The sequence below is a fragment of the Pelophylax lessonae genome (assembly GCF_965119305.1).
Source record: "Pelophylax lessonae genome assembly, chromosome: 9".
Taxonomy (NCBI): Eukaryota; Metazoa; Chordata; class Amphibia; order Anura; family Ranidae; genus Pelophylax; species Pelophylax lessonae.
Window position 1 is genome coordinate 74,575,386 of NC_138776.1, and position 23,755 is coordinate 74,599,140.

At 42.6% G+C, this 23,755-nt stretch overlaps 1 protein-coding gene across 1 annotated transcript in view; it reads right to left on the reverse strand.

Annotated features, from left to right (window-relative positions):
* Positions 1–23,755, reverse strand: part of PWWP2B (PWWP domain containing 2B) — a 65,774-nt gene that overhangs the window by 32,590 nt on the left and 9,429 nt on the right. The window contains exon 2 of the mRNA XM_082267566.1: positions 13,257–14,919. Within this exon, the coding sequence (XP_082123692.1) occupies positions 13,269–14,919 (1,651 nt within the window). The 3' untranslated portion in view covers positions 13,257–13,268. The remainder of the gene's footprint in view (positions 1–13,256; positions 14,920–23,755) is intronic.

Below are 23,755 nucleotides of genomic sequence, written 5' to 3' on the forward strand. Positions count from 1 at the left end.
AGGTACTCTTTATGGAGGGATCGAGCGTCTAAAAGACCCTAGACCCCTCCACTACACTTCCATGTATGCAAAACGCTGAAAACTGCGTTTTTGCATACAGCCATTTTTTAAATTTGCCGCCTTTTGCAGCACAGTAACCCGGAAGTGACGTCACGGACGCCGCCTCCGGGTTACGTCATCGGAGACCCGATCTAAGCAGTTTCCGGCTTTGATCGGGACTCCAGTGGGACAGGAGGCCCGTTACAAATCATGGAAGGCGGTGGGAGGGGGGACGTCCCCTCCCGCTCACCTGGGTAACGATCGGTCGTACCGACGGAAAGCCGACCGTTGCCACTGGTGGTACCGTACCGTGGTTTAGTGGCAACGGTCGGCTTTCCGTCGGTAACGACCGATGCGGCTCGGGTAACGATCGAGCAGCTCCCGAGCCGCATCGGTCGTTACCGACGGAAAGCCGACCGTTGCCACTAAACCACGGTACCGGGATGAGGCCTCTAGCTAGAGGCCTCATCCCGGTATAACCCCGCAAAGTTACCCGACGTACCCCTACGTCACTTTGCGGTAAGTGGTTAAACAAATTCATATCGGATTAGCAACCCTTGCCTGTTAAAGCATCTGAGGCCGCATGGATGCAGCAGATAACTGAATTTTACAATGGTTCTTCCTATTTTTTTAGAGAATTGTCAGCAACACAAATGCAAACAAAACCCACATCAATGGAAAGTAGACCTAATAAACGTTACAGTGTAGTCCCAGTAGTTTCCGTATCATTGGGCAGTATTGAGAAATTGAGCTTTGTTTAAATGACATACTACCTATAGGCCTGAGATCAGCACTGCTGTGACGGGGAGCGCACTGCACATAAGCAGATTTATGGACAAGGAAGAGCTTATTCTTGTAATGATGGGGTGTGCTCAACGAACCATCAATCTTCGCTTATATACAAGGAAGTGTGGATCACTCAGAAAGCTTTTGTCTTGGCCAGGCTTTGCAGACGCTGCACTTAACCTACAAGTATGTAAATTAAAGTGGTTGTAAACCTCAGACATGAAATATGAGCAAAACCTATCCCTCTATAGTGTATACTTCTCTCAATGCACAAATACAAAGTGTGATTTCTATCTGCTGCTTGTTCCTCTGCATGAGTCACTTCCGACAAGTTTTCCTGACACCAAGGTAAAAAAAAAAAAAAAAAAAGGTGGAGGAGGGAGCTCTAGCACACAGCCTATGATAAGACAGCCTCAGCTCTGTTCCTGTGTGAAGAGTTATGTCATATTCCTCCAATCAGCTCTCTGCAAAGTGCAACTTCAGCTCTCTGACCAATGTTTTCGGAGACTGCAGATAAACAGGTACAATCTATGTAGGATTTGTTTCATCTCTGTGTATCAACTGAGGCCAGTTACTTTACTGGGTAAGTGTAAGGGTTCACAACCACTTGCCTACTGGGCACTTTTACCTCCTTCGTGCCCAGGCCAATTTTCAGCTTTCAGCGATGTTGCACGTTAAGCACCGGTTCACACTTCTGCGAGTGCCGGGTTTGCATGTAATGTCGGAGCGCACTGCTCCGACATTACATGCGATCAGCTGTGCGGTGCGAGTTTAGCCATACAGTTTGTATGGCTAAATTCGCATCGCACCCGGAGCAAACACGCACAGGAGGCATTTTTGCAGCCGCATCAGGATCGGATCGCACAGCGGTTCACACTTGTGCGATCCGCTCCTGTGCGAACTGCACGATCGCACTGCGATATGCGATCAAACTGGGGGTGTCGTTAAGATTACATTGACACCCCCAGCGTATCGCATATGGCAGTGTGAACTGCCGGGGGTGCGTGTGCGATGCGGAAACAGGCTGCGAATTCGCAGCCTTCCCGCACTCGCATAAATGTGAACCGAGCCTCAAGGACAATTGCGCAGCCATGAAACACTCTACCCACACAAAATGTTTAGCATTCATTTTTTAAACCGACAGAGCTTTCTTTTGCTGCCATTTTAATCACCACTGGGTTTTTTTAAATGTTTGCTAAATAAATGAAAAAATACAGAAAATTGAGAAAAAAAAGTTTTAGTTTAGGTTATCAAATTTTGTAAAAAAATCTTTCCTCCTGCACTGATGTGCGCTGATGAGGCTGCACTGATAGGCATCACTGCTGGGGCTGCACTGATAATCAGTACCCCGATTATCTGTGCAGATCTTCCCTGTGAGGAAATGCCGATGATTGCCACTCCTCTCCCCATACGCTGTCAGTGTAAGGAAAGGAATGCCGATAACTGCATTGCCTTTACCCATGTAATCGGCTGTATCCAAACAAAGCTGATCACATGTAATAAAGAGCCTCATCATTGGCTCTTGACTGGGATCGGTGATGCGCCGCGTTCCAGGGACAGAGCGCACCACTGATCACTGCACCCCATGGGTGCGCAAGCAGGGCAAAGTGGGAAAATGTTAGGACGTCGTCCCAAAAAGAGAGCCTCTGCCCACCTGTCATTTAATAATACGGCAGGCAGTTAAACAAACAAAGCTTAATTCCTCAACAATGAAAAATGATTTGGAAACTACTGGGGCCCTTTGACTGCACTGTAAATTTTATTATAAAGATGAACTAACCCTTTAAAACCTAACTCCACATTTACTGTGACTTCACATCATTTGTTTACATCGTCCACCCGCCTCTCTGCCTTAGCTTATCAGAGGAAACCTATTCATTTATAGAACACAAAGCTCCCTGTGAATGGCTGAGCATCACTCGGCCCAATACGATTCTGTTCTAGGAGCGAGAAAGGAAGTCCACATCCCGCTGCCAGAATACATGTATGTATACCGTATGTAGTTGATACTACACTTTATACAGCACGCCCAGCTATAAATAAATAGTTTCTTGGCCCAAATGAACTATTTAAAGTCACAGCAAACATGGAGTCATGCTTTAAAGACCAGCTTTAGGCTCATCCCTTTATTTTTTTTAATACTTACCTTTATCAGATAGCTTCCCATGACAGTCTTCTTCTCTGGTGGTACTTTACAAAAAAAATTAAATGCACAATATTTTTGCAAAAAAAAAGGGCATTTATTTATTTATTTTTTACTGCTGCCTCTAATGCAGGGGTGCTCAATCAGTGGCCCGTGGAGCCCTCCGATATGGCTTGTGACCTCTTGCTCTGGGAGGACGGGTCAGCAACCCCAGATGATCAGAGTGGATGGAACCGGTGGAGGAGAAAGCAAATGGCTTTGGAGGGAGCAGGAGCCACAAAAGCGGATTACTTTCTCTATAGCACCAGCCTGTCCCCGTTACCTTTCCCTGGCAAAGTGCTTAGTGTATTTGGTATCACTATGCCTGGGACAGGAACCTTTCAGACAGCCAGCAGAAAGTGAAAGCTAAAAAGGTCAGTTTATTAAAATATCACAGTTTAGCAATGGGCATATTATAGTTTTGCAATGGCCACATGAGCAATGAGCATAGTTCTGCAATGGTTATTAGGCTGTTTGCACATTCGGGTTTCCTGAGGTTTAGCTGCACTGAGCTATAGACTTCCATTATATCCTGCAGATATGGTATGCTACCTGAAAGTGCACCAACACTCCTGAATGCAGGAGTTTTGGTGTGCTTTCAGGACTTGCACCACACCTGCAAGATTTAATAGAAGTCTGATGGGCCATACACACTATAAGATTTTCTGAAGACTTTTTCCTTTAGACTTCCCAAAACCATTTCAATTGTATGCAATCTGGCAGGCCCTTGCACTACATAGAAAAGGTAAATCTGAAGGAAATCTAACCACAAAAGGTGGATAGTGTGTATCATGCTTAAGGTTTACTGCAGACAAGCCAGAGGTGCACTACACAAGAGATGCGGGTACACCACAGTGCATCAGTGTGAAAGCAGCCCTATAGGGGGCTCAGGACAGTAAGGGCTTTTTTACATTTGTGACTTGGGGGGGGGGGGGGTAAAAGCCCATAGTTCATTGTGGCCTGCGATCAGTTACCAAATCACCCAAGTGGCCCTCGATCTTCAAAGGGTTGAGCACCCTGCTGTAAAGCAATGCCCCTGCAATCAGTAGATTGGGGTGCAATGTCAGGCTCCAGTAGACAGTACAGCCGTCTGCCCGTACCTTCCATTTCTGAAGGATTGTGCTTTGGATTCCTACAGAAAGGTTGCCTCAACAGAAGATGTGAGTGATCTGCTCCTTGCCATCAATACTATAGAACTGCCAAACTGCTGCAAGACAAAAAGGTGAAAAAAACTGCAGTCATTTCCATCCCTCGTCAAATGCAGGAATATTCTGACCTCACTATGGGCAGTAACATATGGTTCCAGACCTTGAATGTTAATCACTAGATCAATTACCAATACCAAAGCCCAGATTGATTGCTGAATGTAATAATGTGATCAATAGCAATCTTTCGGCCTTGTACACAAGGACTTACAGAGCAGTGCATACCACATGCTTTTATAAAGTGTCTGCAAAGCTTTCAGCAAGTCTGAGCAGTGATGGTAAAGCATTTGAAGGAACCATCAGCTCCAATTTATGGATATGCAGAAAAGATTTTATTGGGGGTGCTGTCACTTTAAATGAGCTGCTAGCTAACAAGTAAAGCTGAGGCTTACTGACAGCAGACGGTTTAGGATGAGTCACCACACCTATTAAGGTCTGTGTTTAGGATCCCCAAAGTGAAGCTGAAGTTTGCTTTAACCCTTTTATTGCCACGGACATAAGGGTTACAGCGGAGAATTGCCTGCAGCAGTGACACTTCCACAGCAAAGTCCAAACTTGGTCGCTTCAGCAGCCAAGAACCTACACCCAAGAGGTGCCCAACACCTTCCCTTTTTGTGAATGGATGTGATCAGCAGCTAGCAAGCCGTTGATCACATTAACAAAGCATGTAAGGTCAGCTCCTGCTTCTCTAAATACCTAAGCTCTGCCGATGTAATCTGCCAGCCAAATGGCTGTGCATTTCTACAACGCTGCATTAAGTGTTCCCTTCTAACCCCTTCCTGCGCTCATCGCTCTCTGAAATCTCCTCTGCCCCCTCTTCACTATGCAAACTCATCGAATGCTTCAGTGATCAGCAAGATGGCAGCCCATTAAAGCCTCGTACACACGATCAGATTATCGGAGGAATTTTCGTCCGTTTTTTGTTGCATACTACTCTCATATGGAAAGCGAAGAGGTTACTTTCATATAAAAATTCTCGTACGACAGAATTCAACTTCAGAAGTGATGTCATGTGTTGAATTATTTTGTATACAGTCAGGTCTATAAATATTGGGACATTGACACAATTCTAATCTTTTTGGCTCTATACACCACCACAATGGATTTGAAATGAAACAAACAAGATGTGCTTTAACTGCAGACTTTCAGCTTTAATTTGAGGGTATTTACATCCAAATCAAGTGAACGGTGTAGGAATTACAACAGTTTGTATATGTGCCTCCCACTTTTTAAAGGGACCAAAAGTAATGGGACAATTGGCTGCTCAGCTGTTCCATAGCCATTTGTGTTTTATTCCCTTTTCTCCATATTTACAAGGAGCAGATCAAAGGTCCAGAGTTAATTTCAAATGGGATATTTGCATTTGGAATCTGTTGCTGTCAAATCTCAATATGAGATCCAAAGAGCTGTCACTATCAGTGAAGCAAGCCATCATTAGGCTGAAAAAAACAAAACAAACCCATTAGAGAGATAGCAAAAACATTAGGTGTGGCCAAATCAACTGTTTGGAACATCCTTAAAAGGAAAGAACTCCCCGGTGAGCTCAGCAACACCAATAGACCCAGAAGACCATGGAAAACAACTGTGGTGGATGACCGAAGAATTCTTTCCCTGGTGAAGAAAACACACTTCACAACAGTTGGCCAGATCAAGAACACTCTCCAGGAGGTAGGTGTATGTGTGTCAAAGTCAACAATCAAGAGAAGACTTCACCAGAGTGAATACAGAGGGTTCACTGCAAGATGTAAACCATTGGTGAGCCTCAAAAACAGAAAGGCCAGATTAGAGTTTGCCAAACAACATCTAAAAAAGCCTTCACAGTTCTGGAACAACATCCTATGGACAGATGAGACCAAGATCAACTTGTACCAGAGTGATGGGAAGAGAATAGTATGGAGAAGGAAAGGAACTGCTCATGATGCAAAGCATACCACCTCATCAGTGAAGCATGGTGGTGGTAGTGTCATGGCATGGGCATGTATGGCTGCCAATGGAACTGGTTATCTTGTATTTATTGATGATGTGACTGCTGACAAAAGCAGCAGGATGAATTCTGAAATGTTTCGGGCAATATTATCTGCTTATATTCAGAGAAATGCTTCAGAACTTATTTAAACAGTGCAGATGGACAATGACCTGAAGCATACTGCGAAAGCAACCAAAGAGTTTTTTAAGGGAAAGAAGTGGAATGTTATGCAATGGCCAAGTCAATCACCTGACCTGAATCCGATTGAGCATGCATTTCACTTGTTGAAGACAAAACTGAAGGGAAAATGCCCCAAGAACAAGCAGGAACTGAAGACAGTTGCAGTAGAGGCCTGGCAGAGCATCGCCATGCATGAAACCCAGCGTCTGGTGATGTCTATGCGTTCCAGACTTCAGGCTGTAATTGACTGCAAAGGATTTGCAACCAAGTGTTAAAAAGTTAAAGTTTGATTTATGATTGTTAATCTGTCCCCATTACTTTTGGTCAGTTAAAAAGTGGGAGGCACATATACAAACTGCTGTAATTCCTACACCGTTTACCTAATTTGGATGTAAATACCCTCAAATTAAAGCTAAAAGTCTGCAGTTAAAGCACATCTTGTTTGTTTCATTTCAAATCCATTGTGGTGGTGTATAGAGCCAAAAAGATTAGAATTGTGTCCATGTCCCAATATTTACGGACCTGACTGTATATCTCATTTCTGAGCATGCGTAGACTTGCTCTTAAGATTTTTTTTTCGGACGAAAACTACTAATTGAACAAAAATTGGACGTTGTGTTCACGTACGATAAAAATGTTATCGTTTGGATGAAATTTTACTTCCGATTTTCTTATCATGTGTACAGGCCTTGACACCAAACTCTATGGGTCGGATCTGAGAGGTAACTGCCTGATAATCACATTCAGGGCTTTTTTTCAGCTGGAACTTGGTGGAACTCAGTTCCGCCACCTCTGGCTCAGGCCATCTGCTCTCTGCTCACCACTATCACTTGTAAACACATGTACATAGCGCACTCCCGGACTCTGCACTCTGTACATAATACACTAGTTGTATTCAATGCCCCTTTAAGACACTCCTACTGTTAGTGAAATTTGACCACACCTACTATTTGATGTGGTTTGGAAGGTGTGTGTGTGTGTTTTGGGGGTTCGTGGTTGAGTTCTTGTACTTTTTTCCGAGAAAAAAGCCCTGATCACATCCATAAGCCTTTTGTTTAGTTCCTCCTGGATCTAAAGCCCCTCACTCCTTCCCTACTGTGCAGACCCCTCTGTGCCGCCTGCGGTGTCTGGCCTGCAGCGCTGGGCTGGTACAGGCCACAGCCGTTTCTACCAACCTCCTGTCTTCCTGCTGGTCTCATGTTTTTCTATAAGGCCCCTTTCACACGGGCTTTCCAATCAGGTCCCCCGGTCAGTTTTTCAGGCAGACCTGATTGGATGCTCCATGCACCCCTATGGAGCAGCGGATGTCAGCGGTGACATCTCTGCTGACACCTGCTGCTATCCGATCAGGTCTGTGAAATCCAGACGGATGGAAACCCTATTTTCCATTCATCTGGAGGATCGGATGAAAATGGACATGCAGTCCATTATCATTCGATCCCCCATAGAGGAGAGGGGGAATCTGACAGGTCTGTCTCTGCAAAGTAAGCGGATAAATCCCAGCTGAGCAAAACAGAGTCCGCCAGGCGGAAAGCTTGTGTGGAAAGACCCTAAGGCCCCTTTCACACATGCTGTCCGTTTTTCATCCATCCGTTGACGGATGAAAAACGGACATCAATGTATCTCTATGTAAAAACGGATGACAAGGGATGATCATCAGTTAACATCAGTTTTCATCCGCTTCCGTCAATGTCCGTTTTTTTGAACGTATGAATGCCCTATTTTTCATCCGTCAAAAAAACAGATCTGACGAAAAACGGATGATAACGGATAAAAAACGGATGACAACGGACGAAAAACGGATGACAACGGATGAAAAACAGATAACAACTGACGAACAACGGATGAAAAACGGATAACAACTGATGAAAAACGGATGACAACTGATGAAAAACGGATGACAACTGATGAAAAACAGATGACAACTGATGAAAAACAGATGACAACTGATGAAAAACAGATGACAACTGATGAAAAACAGATGACAACTGATGAAAAACAGATGACAACTGATGAAAAACAGATGACAACTGATGAAAAACAGATGACAACTGATGAAAAACAGATGACAACTGATGAAAAACAGATGACAACTGATGAAAAACAGATGAAAAACGGATGGAAAACGGATGGAAAACGGATGGAAAACGGATGGAAAACGGATGGAAAACGGATGGAAAACGGATGGAAAACGGATGGAAAACGGATGGAAAACGGATGGAAAACGGATGGAAAACGGATGAAAAATGGATGGAAAATGGATGGAAAACGGATGGAAAATGGATGGAAAACGGATGGAAAACGGATGAAAAACGGATGAAAAATGGATGGAAAACGGATGAAAAATGGATGAAAAATGGATGGAAAATGGATGGAAAACGGATGAAAAATGGATGGAAAACTGATACATTTTGACGTGACTGAACTGATGAACTGAACGGACCGTATGTGTGAAAGGGGCCTAAGAATGGGAAGCAGGGACATCCTTTTACTTTCATTTTCACTGATCTTCAATTACTAATTGAACTCAGAAATGCTGCAAGTGTTCGTGTCTCTTTAATGTGCTATATTTTATGCATTAAAATGTGCATTGTGTTCAGGCAGCTCATTTCTTTTGAATGTAGGTGTGAAGTTTATTTCTAATCTAGGGTTCCTTTGATTTCGACCATCTCACAAGGCAATTCCAATTTTACACTTTTTTTTTTTTTTTTTTTGTAAACCACCTAACGTGCCAGTTCCGACATTTTCTGCATACATATAAAAATATGCATTTTTTTTTGTATAGAAAATTACTTAGAACCCCAAAACATAATTCTGAAAGCATAGGCCCTGGAGAATAAAATGGTGTTTTTTGCAATTTATGTCACGTGATAGTTGTGCAGTAATTTATCAAACACAAATTTTCAGGGAAAAAAAGAATAAAAAAAACTTCAACAAAATGTTGAAGCACGCCGGAGGACCTTCCAAATGGCTGACATATTTCAAGGGGGATCCTACAGGCTTCCTCAGAGCCTGTAGACTAGCTCTGAAGAAGGGATCTCCCCTGGAAATGTATCAGCTATTTGGAAGGTCCTCCATGCTGGACACTGTCCTGATGACCTGGTTGATTTGGGTCCATTGTGGATTGATATGCTTTTAATAATTTCAGTTTTTGTGAGTATATACTCCTTTCATTTTAATAAACTCCATTTGGGTAATCAACAAGGTCGGTGCGCTCTCTTTTTGTTCTTTATAAAAGATGTTATGCCTAGTAGATAGATACCCAAAATGGGGGGAGCTAAAGAAAAAAAAAATGTTTTTCAATTATTTTTTTCACATTTTAAAAAAAGAAGATCAACTTTACTGTTATCACAAGGGATGAAAACCATCACTTGTGATAGCTGGGCACTGAGGGGTCTATTAGACCCCAGATCTCACTCCTGCCCTCAAAAGCATTTGATCAAACCAAGATTGGCTTGATCAGATAGCTCAGTTTTGGGAGGAGATTGTGGAACTCATTAACTATCGCCTTCAGCTGACTCTTCTGGTCTCTTCAGATCTGGCGCGGTTTAGAATTCAAGATGAGCAGAGGCCTAGATGCACCAATCTGTTGCTAGCCCATCTCTTCTATTATGCTAAGTGGTAAATCATTCTTAAATGCAATGCCCGTTCCCCTCACTCCATAGGTTCATGGGAAAAATCTACCAATGCTGTCCTTCCCATGTACAAATTAATCTTTATCAATAGGAATTGCCTTAAGAAGGTCGGCAAGCTGTGGCAGCCATGGACAGCCTAGCAGGGGGTCTTTTCTCCTTGAACCCTTGTTTAAGCTACTGGTATGGCTGCAATACCTTTCTCTTGCTTTGGACAAGCCTTGGTTTGGGCATCGTTTTTCCTCTGGGTTATGTCCTTAGCCTTGGGTTTACCTGTTGTGTACTGCTCCAGAACTGTCCGTGTGTAATGCAATGCTTGATATTGTTCATACTGCTGAATTTGTACCATGCCTTTGTTTCAATAAAAGGAAAATAATTTTTTTTTTGAACAAACAAGGATCAGCTTGTTTAGACGCTTGTGTGGCCAGTAGTGGCTTGCAAAGCATAAACCGATAAGTGACAAAACCCTTGTCTCTTCCGGGAAGGTAGAAAGATACAGTGTACAGTACATTGGTGCACTGCAAAGCTAATTTTTAACTTAGCATTAAGACATGGATATTTAAGGTGTGTAATAAAACTGGAGCTCAAAAGAGAGACTTAGGCAGCCTATACATTATTTTTTTTTTTTTTCGTTCAACCAGTGGGTAAAAGGAAAAAAAAAAAAAACACCCCCACAAAATGACCTGATTCCCCCATCCACACTCGATGTGGATGAGGGGATCCTTCCTGCCAAGCTATTGTATTCTGACAGCCCGGAGACTTTCCTGCCATCAAAATACACAGATCAGCACCACCGGCTGCAGCCGACTTCTGTACAACCAGCCGGCTCATACATAGATAGAAATTCGGACAATACCTGCTGAGCCGGCTGAAATTCAATCCATGTATAGCCAGCTTTATACATTTAAAAACAAGTACAACCGACACTGAACCATTACTTTTTTTCCCCACAAATACATAATCTCCCATGGCATAAGAGCAGTTAAAGTCAGCTAGTTCTATGCTAGGTATTGTCTTGCCATCAGCCATAATAGTTTCACAAAGGCCCCCTGCAGTTTTGTTCATTAGACAATGCCTTGAGCCACTAAGACGCTAAAGAGAAAATCAAAAAACTCCCATTACAAAGCCATGTCAACTATCTGACTTTAAATCTTACCCCATTTACTTACGAATGCAAAAACATTTCACACAAATATATTGTTGGCAAAAAATTGCTCCTGTCCAACATATGATATAGTTTATCATTTACAAGGATTTTTCAAAGTCAACATGGATAGACCCATGGAGACAGACAACCGCCACCCCAGCCACAAAAGAAAATCCCTTTAAGTATTCACAACCTTTTTTTTTTTCCCACAGGGGGACCTCTAATGTGACATCTCTGTGGGTCCATATCACCACACATGACCAGTTAGCACTGAGCTAAAACACTAGCCTGGTAAACAGGAATACATTTTTTTGGTTCAACCCCAATAAAAAAACCTGACAGCACTTGTTGGAGTCACTGTACTAACTATTAATGTTAGTACAGCGATCACGTCCCCCCCCCCCAGAACACAGCAATCAGCGCTCTCAACCATGGATTGCTGGTTTCCCAGTATGCTTGTCTGACATAAGCTGGCCAAAAGTCTGCCTCCTGTCGGACTGGCTGATATACACATGGGCCAAATGTAGGCCGGTTTTTATTGAACCGGCCGATTTCTCCTGACATTCGGCCTGTGTGTACGGGGCTTTAACTGCAGTCAAAAAGACAGGCCAGTCATACAAAGCCTAAATATTTTTAGCGGTCATATCCCCATTAAGATCTGATGATCTCAGCACTGTACAAACGGCATCTGTATACCGAAAGGGAATGAAGTTGCCAGGCACAGAAACTGAAGGGAGTTGAAAGATCTGCTGATCTGTGTCTCAGTCTTGGATTCCCAAAGACTTACATTTATTTCTTTTGATTCAGGATAAGTTAAGGGATTTCACCACACAATTTTAATAATGAGAAATGGCTTATAGCTGCCTTAAAAACAAAGACATTTCAACAAACTGAATTTTGAGCTCTTGTTACAGGTCAGGTAAAATTGTGGTTGCCCCAATTTGTTCTAGAACTTTCTTGAGATGGAAATTCTCTCCTCGTCTGTAACAGTTATTAGGACGCTGTTGGATGCCTTATGGAAACTGAGAAATTCATATGTAATTAGCTGTAATTGTTGATATTGCACTCCCTGCTAGTGTCCTTTGCACTGTATACAGAATTTTTTTTTATCACATATATTTTAAAATCTTAAATAAAAACTTACTCAGAAAAAAAAAAAAAAAAAAAAACTTGGTCCCCTTGAATGGGCTGCCCTAGACTGGCAATACACAAGTACAGACTGAGACTAGTGCTCGGGAGCAAGCATTCAGACCTTTAAGGCTCAATACACACACACATATATATATATATAAATACACACACACATATATATATATATATATATATATATATATATATATATATATATATATATATATATATATATATATATATATATATATATATATACAAATTGGATGCACTGTTAACTGCATCTCATTTGCATGACATGGCTTTCTATGGAGTTGTTCACACATGTCCCAGACCCAGTCCGTTTTTAAAAAGAGTTTTGTATGATTGAAGGTCCGATTCAGGTGTGAATTTAAGTGTCATACACTTTAAAAATTTGCACCTGAATCGCGCATGAACTGACGAAAAAAACCCCTTTGAAAAAAAAAAAAAATTTGCAAGGAGCCTTAAGGATTTGGTTATATATCTGTCTGACATCTTGATGGTCCAGATCCTCCTAGGCTGTCCAGATGACCTGGCCTCCACAGTCCCCGGACCTGAACCCAATCGAGATGGTTTGGGGTGAGCTGGACCACAGAGTGAAGGCAAAAGGGCCAACAAGTGCTAAGCATCTCTGGGAACTCCTTCAAGACTGTTGGAAGACCATTTCAGGTGACTACCTCTTGAAGTGTGACTCTACAATTTTCATAGTCATGAAAATAAAGAAAACTCTTTGAATGAGAAGGTGTGTCCAAACTTTTGGTCTGTACTGTATATGACAGCATATATTGACATTCCACATATGATAAAATATATAACCCAGCCATTGCTTAGCAATGGATATGCATGAGATATTCAAAACTGATATGTGGAAAAGTACAGTCACACAAAAGCATAAAATAGAAAGCACACCTATAATTGGTAATAGTAGAAAATTCCCGTGAAGTTTTTTTTTTTTTTCCCAACTTACCTTCTATTGAAATTACGTTTCACATTGCATTAACAGTTCCCTAATTTCTGGAGTCAGATGATTAGTAGCCTTGGCAGCTTCAGCAATAGCTTTACGGTACACTCCTTTTTTTTTCCTATTGAACCTCAGTTTAAAAAATTCTGAAAAGGAAGAAAGTTTTGAAACGGATAAACTGGAGGTCGTTGGAGAACCAAACCATGAAACCGTTGCCTCTTGCCATGAAGGATCACCATTTTCCTTTTGATTAACATTAATACTCAGTATACGGGCAGGCCACCAAGGAAAGCCATGGACCTTCCCCCATACGATATCTCCCACTGAAATAGTCTTTCCCTCTACAGTGATGCAGTTCGACACACTTTTAGAGTGAAGTCTCACCATCAGTGGTGGGACAGTTTTCTGTTCATCTTTAGAAGATGAAACAGAAACATCACCAGGCATAAGGTCACAAAAATCCATGCTATTTAATTCCAGACAAGTCGACTTTGATTCATCCAGGCTGTCGTTACTGCACAACGACGCACTAGACGAATCTGCTTTTCTTTTCCGGTAATTTACAAGTAAATTCAGGTTATGTCCATCTTTGCTGTGTGGAAATCCTTTGAAGTCATCATCTTCCCCAGAGCTTCCCAAAGACACATCATGATAACTTCTTTCTGCAGCACTGTCCATGTAATATGCTGAGGAATCCGTTTCAGACTCTTGGCTGCTCTGCAACACATTCACTTCATCAATTAGCTCAGATTTATAGACTGAAACGCTTTGTCCATCACTAATCCTTTGTGGCTTTAGCCTGATTTTGGGCGGTGGAATATCTACATTGGAATGCAATGGCTTAGGTAACTTTAACTTCGGAATAGAAGCTACCTGACTGTCTGTTGATCTGTCCCCTAAACGTTTGGGTGTTTGACACAGTTCGGTGTCCTTGAGTATCTCTTGGTCCCTACTTCCATTTTCCTGGGTTTGGCTTGGACAAAATGGCTCAACAGAGCCATGTATGCGTGATGGAATCTTAACCACTTCCCCTTTGCCCTGTGGTGTACTATAAGAGATCTTTATGACAGGACTCCTAGGTATCAAGTCTTTGGAGGGACTCCTGTGTAGCAAGTCTCTAGAAGCACTATGTTCCTCTCTCCTCTCCTTTGTTGTTTTTCTCTCGTCAGTATCAGACTCCGTTTTGGGTCTTTCCTTATCCTCACTCTGTAATCTTTTGTTACTTCTAGTGTTATGTTTATCCTTCTGAGACTCCTCTGCATTTAAGGTGTTTTTACACTTCTCACAAAGGACTTGTCTTGGCCGTAGCCTAATTGTGCTCATTATTAGCCTCCCGGGATCTCTGTTCCTTGACATTCGCCTCTTTGTCCTCTTAATACTGCGTGGTGGCGGTTGAGGCACCCATTGATTGTACGAGTGTCTTATCCACAGAGGAGGGGGAAAAGGGGCACCTTCGAAGTATGGAGGATAAGAAGGAGCCGTACCTGGGGGTGGAAGGAGTGGAGGAACTTGATCAGTGTTGCTTTTTACAGGGAGTCCAGTGTCTTGAACAGGGGTTTCTGACAATGGATGGGAGAAGTTGGCATCTGTCGGAATACTGTTACAGGAACCGTTGGGAGAGTCTTCATTTTTTGGAGCAGAAGGTGGTGGCATGCAGAACAACCCAGACCTAGTGAAGTACAAACAGAATATTAAAAAAAAGGCATGTCCATAAGAACAGATGACACAGCTTTGTTTTCATCCAAACACACATGCAGTTGTGAGATCTGAGTGAACTCCTTATCCAGAAGGTTAAGCTCAGCAGGAGCATAAAAACAAACCTCCAAAAGTACAGTGCAACAAGTAAATACTAATAATATGATCCTATTGTGCCAAATCACCAAAATACAATATTCCTCAAAAACTCATGTGTTTGCAAACAAACAACACATTAAGAGTCGGTTCACACTGGGGCGACACGACTCCTTACTACTTCGGGGGCGACTTGTGCATTCCCATGCACCACGACTTCAGAGCGACTTGCAGGAACTTCACATAATGGAAGTCTATGCAAGTCGCTCCGAGGTCGCCCCAAAGTAGTACAGGACCCTTTTTCTAAGTCGGAGCGACTCGTGTCGCTCCTATTAGAACGGGTCCTGTACTACTCAATGGACCGCGACATAGCGCGACGTCAGGCTGACAAGTGGCGATAATGTGAATGGGCTCTTAATGTGAACATTCATTAGATTAATATAAAAATACAAACCGATATGAAACTCAAATCTTCAAAAACAGAGTCTGTGGACTGTGTTTTTTTCTTAGGATTGGAGTTTCAGATTGATTATTTATATATTATGTATTATTCGAATGATTATATACCGTATTTTCCGGCGTATAAGACGACCCCCTTAATTTTCAAGTTAAAACATAGGTTTTGGGCTATACTCGCCGTATAAGACTACCCCCCTTCCGAAGCAAGGCAACACTATTGAAAAACATCAGATTTCTCATAGATCTCCAAAGTACCCTAGTACTGTAATACATGTAATCTCTCATAATCTCTCCAAGGTACCCTAAGTATTACCAGTAGATTTAATCTCAAGACGGGAATCCTGTACCGGTATACCATATGTACCGTAGCTTCGGCTACATACAGTGTACTGCGCTGAGCCAATCACAGTGAGCGATGTATTCTATTATTGAATGCAAAGCCTGCTCGGATTGGCAGAGTCAGAGAGGCGGGCTGATATTACTCCGCCAATCCGAGCAGGCTTTGCATTCAATAATAGAATACATCGCTCTCCCTGATTGGCTCAGCGCGGTACACTGTATGTAGCCGAAGCTACGGTACACACGGTATACCGGTACAGGATTCCCACACAGCCAGCGTCTTGAGAGATTACATCTACCGGTAATACTTATACTTAGGTTACCTTGGAGATATTATACTCGGCGTACAAGACGGGTTTGGGGGATTTTTGAGGTTCAAAATTAGTCTTATATGCCAGAAAATACAGTACATTTATGTACGGTTTGTTGCACACACCGGAGTGTGGAATATCTTATTTTGGTGATTTCGCACAAATAGGATCATATGATTAGTATTTACTTTTTGCGTTTTACTTTGGAGGGTTATATATTTTATAAGGTGTGGGAACACGTCAGTAACAAGCTGCTACATAGCAATAAAAAAAAAAAAAAAAAATTTTTAATATGCATATATATATATATATATATATATATATATATATATGCATACAAAGTTGGTATAGAAAAGAATCACCCTGCTTTAAAAAAACAAAAAACAAATAAGGCCTGAAGCCTGAAATGGAGACAGTTTTTATTTTATTCAGTTATCCGGCATAACCGAGTTAGAAAAAGGATCACCCCCTTGTGCCAGTATTTTGTTGAACCACTTTTTACTTTAAAATTTAGCATGTTGGGATATGTCTCTACTAACTTTTCACATCTAGACTTTGCAATATTTGCCCACTCTTTTTTGCAGAACTGCTCAAGTTCAGTTAAATCTGATGGTGACCGTTTGCGAATTGCAGTTTTCAAGTCATTGCATAGATTTTCAAAGGGGTTTAAGTCTGGACTCTCACTAGGCCATGCAAGAACATTCACCTTTTTCTCCTTTAACCACCGTGTGGTCATTTTTGCGGTGTGCTTTGGATCATTGTCATGTTAGAAGGTAAACCTTCTTCCCATTGATAACTTTCTGGCAGAGGGCAGCAGATTTTCCACAAGAATTTGAAGGTATTTTGCCCCATCCATTTTTCCTTCTATCCTGGCAAGTGCTCCAGTCCCTGCTGCAGATGAAACCCCCTATAACAGGATATTACCATCTCCATGCTTTACTGTAGGAATGGTGTTATTTGGATGGTGAGCTGTATTGGATTTCCACCAGACATGGTTTGGTGTTGAGGCCAAATAATTCAATTTGAGTCTCATCTGACTACAACACCTTTTTCCAAGAGGCCTCAGAATCTTCAAGCTGCGTTTTGGCAAAGCTCAGTTATGACTTCACGTGGCCTTTCTTGGAGTGACTTTTTTCTTGCAACCCTCCCATCCAAACCACATTTGTAGAGAATTTGGAATATTGAGGTCACATGCACACTTTGTGATAAATAGCTGCAACTGCTTTAGAGTTGCTGTAGGCCTCTTGGCATCCTCACAGGTCAGTTTCCTTCTGGCTCTTTTATCCAGTTTGGAGAAATGTCCTGATCCAGGGAGGATTTGTGTTGTACCAAATGCCTTCCACTTCTTAATAATAGACTTCACTGTGCATCTAGGCATTGATAAAGCCTTTGAAAGTTTTTTATATCCATCTCCTGACTTGTGTGTCCACAACTTTATCCCGAAAAAGGTTTTTGACAGTGCTCTGCCACCTATAGTTGATTGTTTGCGTCAACTGCATTACCAGGGACTAAAATGCTCCAGGAAAGCTATTTTCATGCTGAACTAATCAAAATAACCACAGCTGATCACAGTTGAAAATCAATGGCTTTGTGTGCCATTAAGAAGGTGATTAGCTACATCTGATTGAGTTTACAAGTCCTTTTTAGAAGGAGGGTGATCCATAGTATGTATGGCCAGCCCCGGTCTTTAAGTGGTTAAACTGACCTCATTTAGGCCCCGTTCACACTGGGGCGATCCGACTTCCCGGGGCGACCTCACAGGTCGCGGCGCGCTGCTCGCACCGCGACCTCGGAGCGGCCGGCACGGACTTCATAACATTGAAGTCTATGCAGGTCGCCCCGGGTCGCCCCAAAGAAGCTCCGGACCCATTTTCTAAGTCGGAGCGACTTGTGTCGCTCCTATTAGAGCGGGTCCGCAGGTTCTCTATGGAAGGCGACCTACGGCGACCTGTCAGGCAACCAGGTCACCTGACAGGTCGCCCCAGTGTGAACGGGGACTCACAGATCGAAGTTCATCCCTTTAATCTAAAAGAGCAAACTGTGACAATGTTTCTCTTTTATCTCTCAGCGCTGAGCAATGCTGTAATAAACTTTGACACCTTTTTTTTTTTTTGACCGCTCTGAGCAGAGAATGGCTCTGCACTGTTACATGAATCGTGGAAATGCCGGATTAAGATCGTGAGGTTGAATCAAGATCGCAATTTTTTAACCATTAATCGTGGAGCTCTACACAAGATCGGTTCCAAATCTGGTTTTGGCCAGATCAGGAGGCAAAAATCACTACTAGAAAGATAGCCAACAGTTCAGAGGAAGGATCTTGGGTTGGGGGAGATATGACTAAGCAGGACAGTCACTGTCTCCATGGAATAAGCCAACATTGGGAAAGTTTGTAACCTGGGTGCTGCACCTCCCCCTACTCCAATAAAACCTAACACAGGAACACTTCTGCGACCCAGCCCTGTTCAGGCATGAAGCGAGGCCAAAAAAAAGCCTAACGAGGTGATAAAATCTAGCCTTCAACTGTTTTCCCACATCTAAGAACATTTTGATCAGGGTAAGGTTTCCAACTGTAAAATCTAGTCATCATTCCAGATAACAGATGCCTTGAGCTGACCATACAAAGATCATTTATCAGAACATTTGATACCATCAATGGTTAAACAAATTTTGCACTGAAGTCCTGTTTAATATTTTGTCCGATTGTCATGGAAAGGTTGAAAATTTCAACAATTGATTTCTGAAATAGATGGAAGAGAAACTCATTCACGGTTCAGCCATCCATAGGTGATTCAAATGGCCAAGATTCGAACCATGTATGGGAAGGCCGACTGTACCAAATCCCCTGCCGGGAGAACGCAATAGTTTGGCTGGAGGTATTTCTCCATAAACACTGACTGTGTTGATGGGGGAATCGAGTGATTTTGCTGCAGCAAACAAAAATCGCACCATCTATGGCCGGCTTTAAACTTTTGTTCAATCACAAACATTTTGCATCCTTCTATTTTCTTTGCCACTGCAAAACAATTGATTTGACCACACTAATTGTTATAAAAATCAAACCAACAAATCGAAAAGGACCACTATCAAACAAAGTTCTACTAACGTATGGCCCTTCACCCCGGCTACGTCTGGTCCAATCAGCAGAGGATCCATGAACAGATCTGCTGCTAAATTGGAGCAGAACGGAGGCATGTTCCTTTTGGGACTTCATAACCATTCAGTATTTTCCTGTAGGAACTTTCTGGACCCAAATTAGAGCTACAGGCAGCTGGGTGTAAATAGACTTGCGTCTAGGGTTGCCACCTCATCCCTTTAAACCAGGAACCATATTAATTACCCATGTTCTGAGGCTGATATAATGCAGATGAGGCACCAAGTGAGTTTAATTACCACCTTAATCAACCACAGAACCTGTGTAATTCATATGTGTCCTGGTTTAAAGGGATGAGGTGCAACCCTACTTGCGTCCCTTTACTTTCGACTACCTCAGATCTGTCCGATTTGGGTCCTATAAATTGAAAAGGATGCAGACGCTATTTTTTTTTTTTTACCTAGGAAGTAATCGCCCATACGTTACATCCACATGCCCATAGACCTACAAAGAGCTTACAGATTCATTTGATCAAAATGAAGGGGCCTATGGCAAGCTTTACCCCAACAGTTGAATTACCAATCCTATTTGTGATTTAAAGCAAACCCCCATTACCAATTTGTTGATAATTACAGTATGAAGCGGAAGAGGAAGGAGTTTCTTCGCCATCAAAGCAGTTGACAGTAAACAATGACTGACTGCAATCATAAAAGGCAGTGACTCAGGGAGACTCGACTCTTTGTTTTACTTTACATTTAAATAACCACAAGATACCGTGGCAGCTCAAATGCTCCTCGGTACAGTGACTTTTCTATTTTGTCTATTTACCAGCACTGAAGGAAAAATCAAGCAAACACAAGAGAAAGGCAGCAGCAGATCACTTAAAAGCAGCATGCACACCCCCTCCCCCACTTCACAGTAGAAGGCTTATATTCATTAAAGCTGATTAGAAGCAAGGCCCCGCCAGCTGCACTTTCATGTTCCTTTCTGGCCTGATCACCTCTGTTTTATCACAATGCTAGCCTACAGTTTCTTGCCAGGAAGTAACTCTAATCTTTATCTATTAGGACTCATGCATGTACGGTGTACAGCCACCAATACAAGTCGATGGCTGTGTGCAGCCATGTTTAGGGAAAACACTGGTGGCTCCCCAACAGTGTCACTTTGGAGCATGGCCTTGTATAGCCATTCACTTGTATTGTTGGCTGTATGTGGCCAGAGGGATCATACTGGATACCGTCGCTGCCATTGCTGGGTGTCCGGTGTGTTCATGTACCTTTGAGGGGTGACCTCCCTCCAGGAATACCTGCCCGTAATCTATCCATCATTATTTATGTGCGCTCCAACCCAGGAGACTCTCAAAATTAGAGTTAGGACTGCTGGACACTAGGGTGCCGTGACGTGGCTGCTGCAGCTTACGCATATATTTGCAAACGTGTGCAAACTAAACCTTTTGGTTTTAACAAGTACTGTGAGACAGGGTCTATTTGGTTTGCAAGTGAGCTTGGAATTTTCGTTTGTTGCTTTTTAACACGCGTTGCCCTTCCCTGTGCTGCTTGGTACAAAGACCAGTTAAAGTTTGGGGTGGTTGCCATTTGTTGGGGCTCCCCAAAAATGTCCACCTTAAAGTGGGGTACACACTAGTAGAAAATCTGCCGAAAATTCCCATCCGAGGTAAAATCGTACGATTTTCGCCTAGTGTGTACACAACTTTCAGCAGTCGATGCCAACATTTTTCAACGGAAAAAAACGGAGGGACAAACACCAAAATTTTTATCGTCCGTCCCCAGACGACCAATTTTCGTTTAAGGTGTATGCAGTACGTCCATGAAAAATCGGATACGAAAGACCGCGCATGATCTGAAGTTGCTGACAACCCAGAAGTCTAGGAACAAATGTGCCAAAAAAAAGAAAAAAAAAAAATCAGACGAGAAATTTTGTGAACATTTATGCACTGTCAACTAAAAACGGTTATGAACGCTGAGCAAGAGAGAGAAAAATCAGAGGATATTTTCTCCGATTTTCGTCAAGTGTGTACGGCCCTTTAAGCATGGCCTTTACAGCATTCACTTGTATTGGCTGTTGTACGCGCCCAAAAAGCACCATGGATTTTACACTTCCGCACACAGGAACTACTAAGCATTTGTGTGCACAAGGCCTTGGAAATGAAAAGGTAGTCAATCCCAGAGAACCCAACCATCTACTTCTAAGCTGAAGACCAGGAATGACCTCAAACATTTTGATATCCTCTGATTGACAAGAGTTGGTAATCATGAGGTCATCCACTTGCCTCTCCCCATTTAAGGTGGTAAAAAGTTCGGACAATAGAGGACTTGTGGGACAAACTTGTCCAATGGCCTTTAGGGAGGATGATCTTAGGCATGTTTGGATCCTAATCCAAACCAATCTGAGCCTTCCTACCAGGAAGCAGTCACTGCACCAAGCCAATCATAAGTGGCTGAAGTATTTCCCACCTCGCACGTTAACGTGTGGCTGCGGGGCAGGGAATGCCTCAACCACTAGTGATTTGCTTTGTGAAAAAACAGCCTTCTGTTGGGTTAGCTCAGGTGGGTTTGGACAACTATCCTGACATGCCCGAGATCATTCCTACAAAAGAATTTGAAATAACTTAACACCAAAGAAAAAAATTAATCGATGTGCAAACAATATTTCACCAACTGCAGCGCTAACGTAAGCTCAATGGCAATACAACATGAACATATATAAAAAATGCACCGCACTTAGTGCTTAGACAACAAATAGTAAATATAAACACCAGTTCTTGTAAGAGCCCATTCACATTGAGGCGACACGACTTCGGGGGGCGACCTGTGAGGTCGCGTGCACCGTGACTTCGGCGCGACTTGCAGAGACTTCACATAATGGAAGTCTATGCAAGTCGCTCCGAGGTCACCCCAAAGTAGTACAGGACCATTTTTCTAAGTCGGAGCGACTTGTGTCGCTCCTATTAGAACGGGTCTTGTACTACTCAATGGACCGCAACATACCGCGACTTGTCAGGCTGACAAGTCACCTGACAAGTCGCGCTAATGTGAATGGGCTCTAAGAGCTCAAGATGAAAATAAAAAAAAAAATTCCCATAGTGCTGTATTTTATAAAGTGCTCATGCTCTAATATCTTAGATAAAATGGTTCTCCACTAGACTTGTGTTTAGACCAAGTGCCCCACATGGATGTACACTCAACCTAGAAACTGACCACCTATCTCTTGTGTGGTCACTTACGCTTGTTGGGGAACTATCCCCTGGGTGGTGTCTCCTGCTAGAAGGCCTCAAGAGTGTGGGGGGGGGGGGGGGGGGAAGACAAATGACAGAGGAGGGAAACCTCATAGCGTGAAACCATACGATTTCTTTAAAAAAAAAAAAACACACACACACACAAACACATTGAGACGACACTTCCGCCTGCGTCACTTCCGGAGACTGTGCTGAGCGGAGATTTGCAGAACATACCATACGTCCACCAGGATACCCCTAATGCATATGCTGTATACATCGGGTGCCAGGACATAGGCACCATACAATGTGAGTGTACCAACGTTTACTGTTTTCATGTTTAATATATCATACGGTTTTACGCTATGAGGTTTCCCTCTGTCATTTAGCTTTCCCATTCACATCTGAGGAGTAACCCACCGTGAGGCCTGCTAGCAGAGACACCACCCAGGGGATATTTCCTCAACAAGCGTAAGTGACCACACTAGAGATAGGTGGTCAGTTTCCAGGATGAGTGTACATCCGTGTGGGGCCCTTGGTCTTAGTCAAGTGTAGCACTGTTTTTCCAAGTTATAAGAGCATGAGCACTTTATGAAATACAGCACTATGGGACTTTTGTTTAATCCTCTTACGCCGTCACAAGGACTAGTGTTGATATTTACTATTTGTTGTCTAAATACAGTGTATAGATGTACGTCCCTACAAAAGACCATTGGACAAGTGTCTCCCACCAAACAAAGAGGAAAGAAAGGCAAATGGGTGACATTACGATTACCACCTCTGCAAAATCTTGCATCAATTGAGTAAAACTATAGGGTTTCTCCTGAACAGAGGAGAAACTTTCAGACTGACTCTAGTACAGCAGTAGACAGGAGGCCACATGGTTATGCAATGGAAATTGTTTAGGCCAACCAGGCACAAACAAACTATTTAAAGGCATATTAAACCTGCTATTCTACTTTAAGTGAACCATATACAGTTAGCTTTTATGTAAAAACTAGCGCAACTGTATATACGATCAGCAGCACAAGAACTAATTAATCGCAAACATAGTGCAAGTGAATATTACCAATAAAGTGCTCTGAACATACAATTAATAAGTGCAATAGTATGGGATAGAGAGGAAACCCCCACCCAAGAAAACATAGGGCACAAAAAAGTGAAAGCAAATTTGTATGAAAAAAGTCCAACAATAACTGTGTACTGAATCCTTTAGAGATATCCCACCAAATGAACACAGTCTTCCTACCGTGCTGATAATCCTGGGTATAGTGATGGT